Source organism: Lingula anatina, chromosome 8 (genome assembly GCF_051362555.1).
Source record: "Lingula anatina isolate TDL-2025a chromosome 8, LinAna3.0, whole genome shotgun sequence".
NCBI lineage: Eukaryota > Metazoa > Brachiopoda > Lingulata > Lingulida > Lingulidae > Lingula > Lingula anatina.
This window is the reverse complement of record NC_141774.1, coordinates 207873-222692: the sequence shown is the minus strand read 5'-3', so window position 1 is coordinate 222692 and position 14820 is coordinate 207873. Positions and strand designations below refer to the sequence as shown.

Below are 14820 nucleotides of genomic sequence, written 5' to 3'. Positions count from 1 at the left end.
CGGGGTGGGGTTGTTATATTGATATACCAGGGTGGTGGTTGTTATATTGATATACCGGGGTGGGGGTTGTTATATTGATATATCAGGGTGTGGGTTGTTATATAGATATACCAGGGTGGGGGTTGTTATATTGATATACCAGGGTGGGGGTTGTTATATTGATATATCAGGGTGTGGGTTGTTATATAGATATACCGGGGTGTGGGTTGTTATATTGATATACCAGGGTAAGGATTGTAATACTGACCTCTACTGTAGAAGAGGGGATGGCGTCCCTGGAAGCGGATGCAATGGCCAGCGAACCGATGACCACGATGGCAACTGCCGCCATCATAATACTGACGGCCCTCATGTTGTCATTGTCAAATCTAAGAGAGATAGAAAACATTGATATAAATGACCAACATAGTACTGAGCGTTTTCGTGTTGACATTGTGAAATGTTAGAATGATTAAAAAACATGGATATAAATGACATACACAGACTCACAGACATTCTTACACAGTCATTTAACGCAGATGATCTGTAGCTGCAGCCATATGTAATATTTGTGTCATACAGCAATTATGGAATCTAAGGAGGGTGATAACGTTTTTAACAACCAGTAATGACGTCCATAATGCCCAAGCTAGCGGCATACAGTATATACAGTGAAGTACCGTGTATGTGGACAGTCAACTGTCACCTGTGTACTTTGTCCAAGAGAAGGAAATACAGTTCTATCAAGACGACTAATTTTCACAAAAATTGTTGGAAATTTCGAATACATTATGTTGAATGCATGAACCAGCTGATGTTAACAAGGGATATTAAGGGACAAAATATCGAAAATGAAAATCCCGTGTCACGGATTACTTCAGGCCAAAGACTCTCTCCCTCCACCACTTACCTGTCAATAAGATTCAAATTAAATTATGCAAAAGCTCCACGATATTAAAATAGTTTACCTACATTGCACACACAGGCATCATTGCTGTCACGAACACCTCCCACGCTGAACACATGAACGCTGCATGGTTTCATATGTAGAGTTAATCTCTCAGCGGAGTGGATTATAAAACTGCTTAAATACCGTATAGCTAAAAAAAAACACGACTATTGGTACGCGTATGATCGGTAACTGATTTAATTCTCGTAAAATTACCATCCGCCCCCTTCCTTATGAATAGGTATTACTTTATTAATACAATGCAACCGTCGTGTAGCCGCATGTTAGAAGACAATGTTTGAATACGCACAGCAGTAGGAGGCCGCTACCCCTTCCCAGCAAGGAGTCAACTAAGCCGCAGGTTAGAAGACAATGCGTGATTACTCACAGCAGTAGGAGGCCGCTACCGCTCCCCAGCAAGGAGTCAACACAGCAGCGCGTAACCCGGGCTTAATTAGGGGTTATTAGCTGTCCACTTATGATCGGTATTGTTCGTCTTGATTGCAGCACACTTCCTACTCACTATTGGTTCGACCGCCTCTTCTTTAAATGCTCTCTCAAACCTTTCCTCAGTCAGCCGAGAATGGAAACACGTTTATCTGCCGATAAACTACGTCGTTGATGTATTATTCGGCATCATTCTACAGTGGGTCATAAGGCTCTATCTATGATTTTTTTTCGTCTCGCATTTTACCAGATTAAGCTGACGTTCGAAAACTAAATTTAATGAATAATTTTCTCACGTGCACCGTATCCAGCTAATTTTACGACAATAACTACCACGGCACCTCCGCCATTTGCAATTGTAGACGAACCACGTGTTTCCAACTGATAGGCCAATACAACTATACCAGACCCATTGTACGAGAAAAGACCGTTTATATTTAATGAATTTAAAAACATTTGAGGATTGCGATTTTCTATTGATATACTATCGATGGTATCCTTGTATTAAATCATAGTGTAGCATGACTCGTATCACAAGATGGCCTTAGAAATGAAGTAGGCCTAAGACAGGCCTACACTCTGATAGTTTTTAGTCTATTATTAACCCTAATGTCGTTGCTTGTCATTCATTCTAGAACTCTCTGAACCATCGCAAAGTTATTTGCCGGGACATTTAAAGGCTACTTCTTAACGGATTTTTTTTTTATTTGCACTGAGTCCAAAATGTTCGAGGACGTCCCTGTCGTTATCGCCGTTTCTCGGACGCAGTCCCAGACAAAGGATCGGAAAGTTTCTAAATAAAAGAACTTATAAATGCTGCCACTAGCCATCCTTATTGTTCCTAAGTAAAGAGAGGCGATAATGATCTGTTCTTTCTTCTAGCTTAGTCTGTCGACTAAAATGAACAAGGTTAGGCCTACAATGCAACCACCTATTATCACGACCATTAATGAGGTTCTTTGCTGCACTCCCTTTCTTCATGATCGCGAAACCAGTGGGGTGCTGTGTTTTAAATATATAAAAAAGGGTCTCGCGAGGTGAAGCTATAATAATGAACTAAAAAAATCCAATGAATAGGCCTATCTAATAAACCATGAAGCACGTAGTCTAGTCCTCTTCTTTGACCGACATCACATTTTTACATTTTTTGTTTTAATAAGAGGACGAACGTGGTCTAATATGTCTTTTGGTGGTGATTTTGCTCGAAGTAGCGGAGTCAAGTAAATCGGTGATTTACCGTTGGTAAGAGTAGCAATCATCGCTCCTGCGTCCTCATAGATTACTTTCTAATCACCCGTAATTAACGCAGTCAGGAATAAGCGCTCAAATAGGGGTTTTTGTATCAGGGAAAATTTTAGTATTAATCTTATGTTATTATGTATCTGTATTATGTAATCATGTAACTCATTTTCCCAAGGCAACCACCAATTATGACGACCATTAATGAAGTTCTCTGCTACACTCTCTCCTCATGATCACTTGCTCGATCGTGAAACCCTGGAGGTGTTGTATATATATTTGGGGTAGTTTACTATAGCATGCTACACTCTCCTCATGATCAGCTGTTCGATCGTGAAATCTGGAGTGAAACCCATGGTTTATCTAACAATGGTTTAAATAAATAAAAAGGGTGTCACGGAGGTGAAGCTGCTTAACTCATAAGAATAATGAACGAAAAAATACGATGAACATTTAATAAACCACGAAGCACGTATGTTTTGACCGTTATCGCCTTTTTTACATAAGATGTCTCAACAAGAAGGCAGATGTAGTCCAATTTGTCTTTTGTTGGTGATTCTGCTTCAGGTGGCTGAGATTAGTTGATCGGTGATGCACCGTTGGTAAGAGTAGCAATCATCACTCCTGCGTTCTAACGGATTACTTTCCAACCCCCCATAATTAACGCAGCCAGGAATAGGCGCTGAAATAGGGGGTATTAAATCAGGAATTAATTTTTGTAATTATGTATCCGTAAAATAAGTATCGTAACATTATCACGTATTTTTCCCGATGGAAAATATCATAATTTATGCACACTGATCGAATTATAAAGAAAATCTCCAGATGTAAACAAAGGTCAGTCAAGTATCACTCATCCCAGGCTGCAGGGCAGATATAGAGAATTGAATGAAGCGCCAGTGATCTGGCAACCCTACAAATTTGTCATAATGATTCATGGGCAAACAATAGAAGCATGAAATTAACACCTTTTACAGTGTGAATGACGACACCTTATGAGGCTTTTGTTTCTTCCCCTGGGTTGTTATTACAAAGTAAGTATGTTGACGTAAGTGTGTTGACTTTTGCGTGTTCAAAGGAACAATGGAAATGTCATTTCAAAACAAAGAGCCACATTTCCCTACTTAGGTGGCCAAAATATTGTCAATGAAACGCAAAAAAGACAAAATCACCAGCTGTTACTGACTGAGTCTAACTCAAATGCAAAAAGGTACGCACAGCGACAAAGCGCTATTGTAAACAATGACCCGACGATGAGATTAATAAGATGTATAAAATGACTATTTGTACTATAAAACTGTACCCCTGCCCCTACTTGTATATTATTACATACACAAGGCCACCCTATACCAGAGTTACAGATTGATTTTTCATTACACAGTCTCTTGCACTGAAGAAAAATACTCATAATTAATTTGCGGCCCTAGTAGAGGGTCTTCTCTCGCTTTCTCTCAAATCAAAATAAACTAGCAAACATGAAAATTGGCAAAATGTATTACAATGTAAAGTGTTGCGAACCCTTTAAACAAGGTGAATGGTAATATGCACGTTTAGACAAATTTTAATTTTAATTTCAATTAAATTTAATTTTAATTAAAATTGATATTACCAAAATTAGTAAATGTCGTTTGCGTCATGTATCAATATTTTTGCGCATAATAGTACCTACGTTATAAACATTCAGCAAAGATATTTGGAAGGCCGCTCTTTTGTTGTTTATATCAAAGGAAAACTATTTGATACCCATCGTATCAATCATTATACCATGATAAGAGATTAGCATACTAATTTATGTCCCCAGTAATAATAACTTTATCAATAACAACAAACCTCCCTACTGTGCTTTCCGTTGCAAATACAATTAGCCACGACTGTTTTATATATTAATAGATATTTTTTAATAATGACAATTTCAAAATCTTCAAAAGTACCGACAGGGACACGAACTCCCGTCGGATAGGTTGCAGAGGACTCAACGACGTTAACCGTTGTTCCTCCAATTCTATTGTTCACACATGTAGATATCGACAGCTCTGTATTGCCGCGCATGCCGAAGCTTTGCGGAAATTGCCGAAGGCTAGGAAAATTCTTCAAAATATACTTTTATTACATTTAATCAAATCCAGACTATCTCCCACTGCCCTGAGGTATGGCTAAAGGCTTTCAGTTGTCATCAGACTTTGTAATTTGGGAGAAAAAAAGTGAAACAGTAACTTCTGGTGATGAATAATAGGTAATAGTGCTGCAAGGTGTTGTTTTTTATCCCTGATGTACGAGTAGCTTTTTCTACAGTTTCTATAATTCTCTTAACGTATGAAAATATGCAGGTTTTCTGATATAATAAGACTTTGATAAAATCAAAACCAATAATACTTTTAAAGTCGAGAGTCGGGATAAATATCGGCAAGGTGGAGATATGTCCCGCCGGCGCTTCCGCAACAGCAAGACTGAAGGACGCAAGTTACAAAGCAAAACATGTTTAGTCAAGTTAAAGACTTAATTACCGGTTTAACTTCGGCGGCAGTGCCTACTGCTGTGAGCAACATGCGCTGTCCATCGTAATCCCCCTATCATTAACTCTGTCGGGGACGTGCGCATTAGCGCGTCTGATGTAGACAGCGTGTGCTATTAAAGTGACCTGGGACTTATTAGCTATAGTGTATTTGCCTTGGTGTTGTAAGCGCCTGACCTTAATTAACACAATGAAAGCTATATGTCGCACTCAAGAGAGACATACAGGGTACACACCGTGAATTGTTCAAAAGTTTGGTCACTATGACACCTACAAATTATTAATGCAGGGGAGTTTCCTGGGTTTCATGGTCAAGCGATATCTGAGGGTTAACAGACGTGTGTCTAGTGTGTTAAAGCTTGGACCTAAATAAGGTTTAAGTGACATCCTGCAAAGTTTTAAACAGGGTTGAGAAGTTCACGCAGTGACGTGTATTATTTGCGTTAATAGGAATTGATTCCCCATGTTTTCATGTGTTATGATATTGTACATGACGTGTCTAACGACTGATCTAGACAGACATAGGGCACTTTAACACTGGCAAGCCAGGAGATGGTTAAGTACGGGCCTAATGGAATACGAACTTGTTTCCCCAGATATCTGTTACTCTTATAAATATAAAATAAGCCTCCATGCAGAGATCTCGGGGAAAGGGTGCAACTTTATCTCTCTTAGGTATTGCTGAACTTACTGTTTTGTCTTAGCGCGGCGACCAGGCATCTTAACTTGTCTAAGAAGATCTTTTTATCCAGCATGGTAACTATTGGTCATCTACACTGTATTGTGGATGGACCCAATGTCCGGCAGTGTCCAGCACTGTGACCGCCTCAAGATGTCTGTCTACCTCGCTTCTGGGGCTCGGTGATATCAGTTATATAGAATATGGTAGAGATACACATGTATCTTTGTTCTAATTAAGATGACACACTGTCGACTTTATCCACTTCCAGTTGATGAACTCTGCCAATCCAATCAGTTTTAGTGTCTAGTCCGACACAGTTATGTATGTTTCGAGTCCCTTGACAACATTTAAACAGAATGTTCCGAACTTCCGCGACATCTTAATAGCACAGTGTAAAGTCATCGGTAGCTTTCAGCTGTCGATATACATCGATTTCTTTTTCATGCAACCTTTATTTTGACCGACATTTCCTGTGCACGCCATTGACTGGTCATTATAGTCTATTAATAAAACATACTGGATGTGGTTTTGCTTAAAAAAGTTCCACTAAAATCTAGTTTCCATGCCAACTAAAAACTGAGAAATTGTTAAAGTCATAAAATCAATATTGAAGGCGTTCAAGTCTCTGTACTACCTAAAAGATGTGATGTGGTGGCATTGACGGTTTGGCATACACAAGGCAGACATATTTGAAACTCAGGGTGACAGAAAGGCTATGTCGTGGAGAGGACAGGGTGACAGAGAGGCTATGTCGTGGAGAGGACAGGGTGACAGAGAGGCTATGTCGTGGAGAGGACAGGGTGACAGAGAGGCTATGTCGTGAAGAGGACAGGGTGACAGAGAGGCTATGTCGTGGAGAGGACAGGGTGACAGAGAGGCTATGTCGTGGAGAGGACAGGGTGACAGAGAGGCTATGTCGTGGAGAGGACAGGGTGACAGAGAGGCTATGTCGTGGAGAGGACAGGGTGACAGAGAGGCTATGTCGTGGAGAGGACAGGGTGACAGAGAGGCTATGTCGTGGAGAGGACAGGGTGACAGAGAGACTATGTCGTGAAGAGGACAGGGTGACAGAGAGGTTCTGTCGTGGAGAGGACAGGGTGACAGAGAGGCTATGTCGTGGAGAGGACAGGGTTACAGAGAGGCTATGTCGTGGAGAGGACAGGATGACAGAGAGGCTATGTCGTGGAGAGGACAGGGTGACAGAGAGGCTATGTCGTGGAGAGGACAGGGTGACGCACTATACATTGTCATCAATGAGGCCACTAATATTGGCTGGAGAAAAAGTACACAGTAACTGCATTTATTCCTTTCCTAATCTCATATTTTTGTGCACATTTTTGTGCACATTTTTATGAACTGCACTTACAATGAATTGTCTGTTAATAGTGAAATATAAAGTAAATGTACATATACATATACATGTGTAAGGGAATGTGCCCGCTGCACTGAGGCTACTGCTGGGTAGTGGCTAGATGTCTTTTTAAATGTGGATGCTGTCTAAAAGAGACGATGGGTGGAAGTGGAAATATTTCCTTGAGAGTAGGGTCAGTACACATGTACATTTTAAAAACACTCATATGCCAGACAAGACAGAACAGAAGACCATTAAATATTATACACATTACAAAAAAAAAGAAAAAGGTTTTCTCAACGAATGTTAATTTCTTTCATAGTTACGTAATCTTGATGACGTTAATTTTCAGCACATATTTTCTGACATCACGTGTATATCCGAGATAATTGTTTGTTCATTATTTATTTTTCACTCTTTAAGGAAGGCACACAAGCCGAAAGCTAGGGTGCTTTATACTAACAACAGTTGATCTAAATAGATGCATATTCAATCTAATTTATTGAAGTCAATATTTATATATATAAAGACTGTCAACCGTATTAAATAATGGTTGACTGACCATGGTTTCTAGCGGATTATCATTCCTGTCACACGGGGATATAATTATACTCATTAAGAAAATAACGTACAGGATTCTTATCGATCAGCGTGTTAAGGCATATTCCCTCAGGTGATATGAGTGTAGAAGAAATTAACTCGCCATTAAGTGAAGAAATGTCATGCAGGAGAGAGAGAGAGAGAGAGAGAGAGAGAGAGAGAGAGAGCTGATAATGACTTCCCAGCTAAATTCTCAAACAGAATTATATTAAAAGAAATCATCTATATACCAGCATTCCGCGCCATACAAGAAGTCTCTATAGAAATACGTCCAATGCACACCTAACCTACTGACCCGTGATATTCGCCAATAAAAAGTCGCCTTTCATCCACAAAGAAGCTAATAAAATCGACCAGGCAGTTCCTATAAAGATGTTTTATGATCGGACAGTTCTTTATGTGTAAAGGCCGAGACGCTGAAGAAAGATCAGCACGTGTTTAATGATTCTACCGTCCATCACGTGTAAACTACTGCAGGATACGGGTGATTGCATCCAGTCACTGTGCACAGGTGTGTGTTCACGTGCGTGTGCGTGTGTGTGTGTGTGTGCACGCCTGGGTAAATTGGGTTATTGAGAATAAAGTTGAAGTGGATAAAATTACAGGAAAGAGAAAAGCCCCTGTTATTTCTCAGCTTTCATCAAAAGGATGATGTCTGATATACATACATACATGTTAGAAAGTAGCAGGTTCGGAAGTAAACAAATCACTTTAAGGCAACACGAGGCACATGGTCTCTCATTAATCGTTATATTAATGACTCACTGGTTACCTACACATGAGAACATAGAAAGAACGCGTTAAGAGAGGCAGGCGCATCTGTATGTTTTTTTTTTTTATAGAAAACAGTGTTGCCCTTCAGTAGCACGGGGCAGCCTGGCTCCTGTAGGGGGTTAAGTGGGGTCATCCCGGCGTCTGTGGTACAGGTCAGTAGAGTGACTGGACACGGTACACGAGACTGACCATATGCTATCTTCATCCCACAAGTATCTGACCAGGGCGGTAGTTTAAGACTTCCAATACGGCGTACCTCACATCTCCACAGCTGTACCCGGGCCTGCTGGAGATACGGACAGTTTGAACAGGACAGCGTGTCAGACGACATCTTCAGCAAGCAGTCCATTGCTTGCAGTCCGGCTGCATAATTCCCTTGTAATATGTCTGTAACTTTTCCTCTGTAATAACTCTGTAATTCTTCTTCTGCGATATTTCTGTTATTCCTTGATCTGTAATTTTACCACTGTAATTTCTCGGTAATCCCTCAGTAATTTTTCTGTAATTTTCATCTGTAATGTCTCCCAGGAGGCGATTATCTGAATGCACCCCCGCTGCCCACTACACGCCCGGAGTAGGCACTGGAGAGAGCTCTGAAACTATTTTGTCAATTTAGCGATATATACACCGCTTTGCAACAGATGGTTAAGGCAAAGTGAAATCCATATATCTGATAATAAGAAAGCAATATCTTCTCCCGCCACCACACCTGGGACTCCTGCTGATGATGTCGCACTGTCAATTATGTTAAGGGTTAATGTTCGTCACAGAACAGAGAGAGATGTATGCTACAAATAAGACGGAAAATACACAGAACACATGATTTATTAGAAGCCCTGTATGAAGCTGTCAAATTACAAGTCTCTGTTTCTCCCCTCCCCTCTTTACATACTCTGTAATTCGTACGCCATCCTGCGACCTGTGCGTTTATCTCGGAGTAAATTGTAATCAAGCGCCCACTTCAGTCCTTAAGTCCTCAAACAAATGTCGACTGAAAAAGTTTTCAAACCAATTTGAGGCAGGGGCTGCGTTAGTCGAAATAACCCAGTGCAGATTATACAGATGGGGGCGGTTTCTTCTATACCCTGATAGCAATGGTTATGCCTACAAATAGACCCTCTCGGTCTTAACAAGGAAACAGATATATCTTTGTGTCAGAAAACATGCCGAGCTCGTGTAGCGGTGTTCCTTCCGTTTCTATTCACGTCCTGGGTACTACACCTTATATATAAATATATCTAGCTGTGGATAAAGAACAAACGTGTATTATAATCCCCGTGATATGTAGATCTTATAGCTTTTCCACCAACAGTGACTACACCGAGACAACCTACAACAATACGGGGAAAGTTACTCCTAGAACTGACCGTATAACCTCTAGTAATACGAGGAAAATTACTCCTAGAACTGACCGTGTAACCTCTAGTAATACGAGGAAAATTACTCCTAGAACTGACCGTGTAACCTCTAGCAATATGGGGAAAGTCACTCCTAGAACTGACCGTGTAACCTCTAGTAATACGGGGAAAGTCACTCCTAGAACTGACAGTGTAACCTCTAGCAATACGGGGAAAGTCACTCCTAGAACTGACAGTGTAACCTCTAGCAATACGGGGAAAGTCACTCCTAGAACTGACCGTGTAACCTCTAGTAATACGGGGAAAGTTACTCCTAGAACTGACCGTGTAACCTCTAGTAATACGGGGAAAGTTACTCCTAGAACTGACCGTGTAACCTTTAGTAATAAGGGGAAAGTTGGTCATTACAACCCTCTCTCGTTCTATAACCAGTCTAAACTATAGAACTAATCCAACAACACAATAGTTCTTAACAAATCAGATGTGCATAAGGGATCTATACTGTAGACCTGAGTGATTCTAGACTTACTGCGAAGAAATCTGCTCTCTGTTGTCTGAACAACAATTGACTACGCATGAAGTGAAGGCATTTTACCATACAATGCAATGTTTACAGCATCCTACCTCATTACCGTGTTTTTAAAATTCCTAGATATCTTCAGGAGAACTAAAAAGTCTGGGTCACCTGTGTTTATATACAATTGTGTAGCACATTTCAGCAGCCTACCTCAATATTGTGTTTAAATTCCTAGTAATCTACAGTAAAGCTATGAAATCTTGGTCACCTGTGGTGGTATATATGTCAGCAGCCTACCTCAATATTGTGTTTTAATTCCTAGTAATCTTCAGTAAAGCTATGAAATCTTAGTCACCTGTGGTGGTATATATGTCAGCAGCCTACCTCAATATTGTGTTTTAATTCCTAGTAATCTTCAGTAAAGCTCTCCTGTCTGCGTCATATCTGATGATATTTATACGGCATATTCATACCAGCAGTTCTGCCGTACAGATGACGTATATACTATATACACAGTATTTATATATACACTATCTACAGCGCCGATATACTGGCACAGTCTAAATTTGGCTCCAACATTTTCTTCTCTGGCTACTTTGAAGGCCAAGTCCACTACTGACCTATTAGAGACAGATATAAACAGCCGGCTTAATAGCGTCTTCTCTGCTGTGAAATAAACCAGGTAAACCTGCTGTATACAAATACATGATATTGTCATTGTCTAACGAGCCTTATGTGACTACGGACTATATCACACGGACTATACCACACGGACTACATTACACGGACTATACCACACGGACTATACCACACGGACTATATCACACGGACTATACCACACGAACTATACCACATGGACTATACCACACGAACTATATCACACGGACTATATCACACGGACTATACTACACGAACTATATCACACGGACTATACCACACGGACTATACCACACGGCCATTTTTAGCAAGAGGACACAATTTTATGAGAGACGCCCACTGATATAGCTGATATACTTCCTTACCAGCTATACCCTAGATACCTAATATACCTGCACCATACCTCCCATACCTTCTTCACTTGATATACCTGCTATATCTTCTATACCTGTACTATACCTCCCATACCTTCTTTACTTGATATACCTGCTATATCTTCTATACCTGTACTATACCTCCCATACCTTCTTCACTTGATATACCTGCTATATATTCTATACCTGTACTATACCTCTCATACCTTCTTCACTTGATATACCTGCTATATATTCTATACCTATACTATACCGCTATACCCGCTATATCTTCTATACCTATACCTGTACTATACCTCTCATACCTTCTTCACTTGATATACCCGCTATATCTTCTGCACCTGTACTATACCTCTCATACCTTCTTCACTTGATATACCTGCTATATCTTCTATACCTGTACTATACCTCTCATACCTTCTTCACTTGATATACCTGCTATATCTTCTATACCTGTACTATACCTCTCATAACTTCTTCACTTGATATACCTGCTATATCTTCTATACCTGTACTATACCTCCCATACCTTCTTTACTTGATATACCTGCTATATCTTCTATACCTATACTATACCTCTCATACCTTCTTCACTTGATATACCTGCTATATCTTCTATACCTATACTATACCGCTATACCCGCTATATCTTCTATACCTATACCTGTACTATACCTCTCATACCTTCTTCACTTGATATACCCGCTATATCTTCTGTACCTGTACTATACCTCTTATACCTTCTTCACTTGATATACCTGCTATATCTTCTATACCTGTACTATACCTCTCATACCTTCTTCACTTGATATACCCGCTATATCTTCTATACCTGTACTATACCTCTCATACCTTCTTCACTTGATATACCCGCTATATCTTCTATACCTGTACTATACCTCTCATACCTTCTTTACTTGATATACCTGCTATATCTTCTATACCTGTACTATACCTCTCATACCTTCTTCACTTGATATACCTGCTATATCTTCTATACTTATACTATACCGCTATACCCGCTATATCTTCTATACCTATACCTGTACTATACCTCTCATACCTTCTTCACTTGATATACCCGCTATATCTTCTGTACCTGTACTATACCTCTTATACCTTCTTCACTTGATATACCTGCTATATCTTCTGTACCTGTACTATACCTCTTATACCTTCTTCACTTGATATACCCGCTATATCTTCTATACCTGTACTATACCTCTCATACCTTCTTCACTTGATATACCCGCTATATCTTCTATACCTGTACTATACCTCTCATACCTTCTTTACTTGATATACCTGCTATATCTTCTATACCTGTACTATACCTCCCATACCTTCTTTACTTGATATACCTACTATATCTTCTATACCTGTACTATACCTCCCATACCTTCTTCACTTGATATACCTGCTATATATTCTATACCTGTACTATACCTCCCATACCTTCTTCACTTGATATACCTGCTATATATTCTATACCTGTACTATACCTCTAATACCTTCTTCACTTGATATACCTGCTATATCTTCTATACCTATACTATACCGCTATACCCGCTATATCTTCTATACCTATACCTGTACTATACCTCTCATACCTTCTTCACTTGATATACCCGCTATATCTTCTGTACCTGTACTATACCTCTCATACCTTCTTCACTTGATATACCCGCTATATCTTCTGTACCTGTACTATACCTCTCATACATTCTTCACTTGATATACCTGCTATATCTTCTGTACCTGTACTATACCTCTCATACCTTCTTTACTTGATATACCCGCTATATCTTCTATACCTGTACTATACCTCTCATACCTTCTTTACTTGATATACCCGCTATATCTTCTATACCTGTACTATACCTCTCATACCTTTTTCACTTGATATACCTGCTATATCTTCTATACCTGTACTATACCGCTATACCCGCTATATCTTCTATACCTATACCTGTACTATACCTCTCACACCTTCTTCACTTGATATACCTGCTACATCTTCTATACCTGTAATATACCTCTTATACCTTCTTCACTTGATATACCTGCTATATCTTCTATACCTGTACTATACCTCTCATACCTTCTTCACTTGATATACCCGCTATATCTTCTGTACCTGTACTATACCTCTCATACATTCTTCACTTGATATACCCGCTATATCTTCTATACCTGTACTATACCTCTCATACCTTCTTCACTTGATATACCTGCTACATCTTCTATACCTGTACTATACCTCTTATACCTTCTTCACTTGATATACCTGCTATATATTCTATACCTATACTATACCGCTATACCCGCTTTATCTTCTATACCTATACCTGTACTATACCTCTCATACCTTCTTCACTTGATATACCCGCTATATCTTCTGTACCTGTACTATACCTCTCATACCTTCTTCACTTGATATACCCGCTATATCTTCTGTACCTGTACTATACCTCTCATACATTCTTCACTTGATATACCTGCTATATCTTCTGTACCTGTACTATACCTCTCATACCTTCTTTACTTGATATACCCGCTATATCTTCTATACCTGTACTATACCTCTCATACCTTCTTTACTTGATATACCCGCTATATCTTCTATACCTGTACTATACCTCTCATACCTTTTTCACTTGATATACCTGCTATATCTTCTATACCTGTACTATACCGCTATACCCGCTATATCTTCTATACCTATACCTGTACTATACCTCTCACACCTTCTTCACTTGATATACCTGCTACATCTTCTATACCTGTAATATACCTCTTATACCTTCTTCACTTGATATACCTGCTATATCTTCTATACCTGTACTATACCTCTCATACCTTCTTCACTTGATATACCCGCTATATCTTCTGTACCTGTACTATACCTCTCATACATTCTTCACTTGATATACCCGCTATATCTTCTATACCTGTACTATACCTCTCATACCTTCTTCACTTGATATACCTGCTACATCTTCTATACCTGTACTATACCTCTTATACCTTCTTCACTTGATATACCTGCTATATATTCTATACCTATACTATACCGCTATACCCGCTTTATCTTCTATACCTATACCTGTACTATACCTCTCATACCTTCTTCACTTGATATACAAGCCATATCTTCTGCACCTGTACTATACCTCTCATACCTTCTTCACTTGATATACCTGCTTTATCTTCTATACCTGTACTATACCTCTCATACCTTCTTCACTTGATATACCTGCTATATCTTATATACCTGTACTATACCTCCCATACCTTCTTCACTTGATATACCTACTATATCTTCTATACCTGTACTATACCTCCCATACCTTCTTCACTTGACATACCTGCTATATATTC

At 39.5% G+C, this 14820-nt stretch overlaps 1 protein-coding gene across 9 annotated transcripts in view; it reads right to left on the bottom strand.

Annotated features, from left to right (window-relative positions):
• LOC106151745 (uncharacterized) overlaps positions 1-14820 on the bottom strand; it is a 47230-nt gene that overhangs the window by 13804 nt on the left and 18606 nt on the right. For 6 of the 9 annotated variants that reach the window (XR_015335653.1, XR_015335649.1, XR_015335650.1 and 3 more), the window contains one exon: positions 248-368. Coding sequence is in view for 1 of the 9 variants with exons in the window: in XM_087018885.1 (XP_086875011.1) it covers positions 248-368 (121 nt within the window). In the remaining 8 variants the exon portion in view is untranslated. Of the gene's footprint in view, positions 1-247; positions 369-10618; positions 10682-10705; positions 10766-10792; positions 11096-14820 lie in introns of those variants that run through there. The other 3 variants (XR_015335654.1, XR_015335655.1, XR_015335656.1) reach the window with 3 other exon arrangements.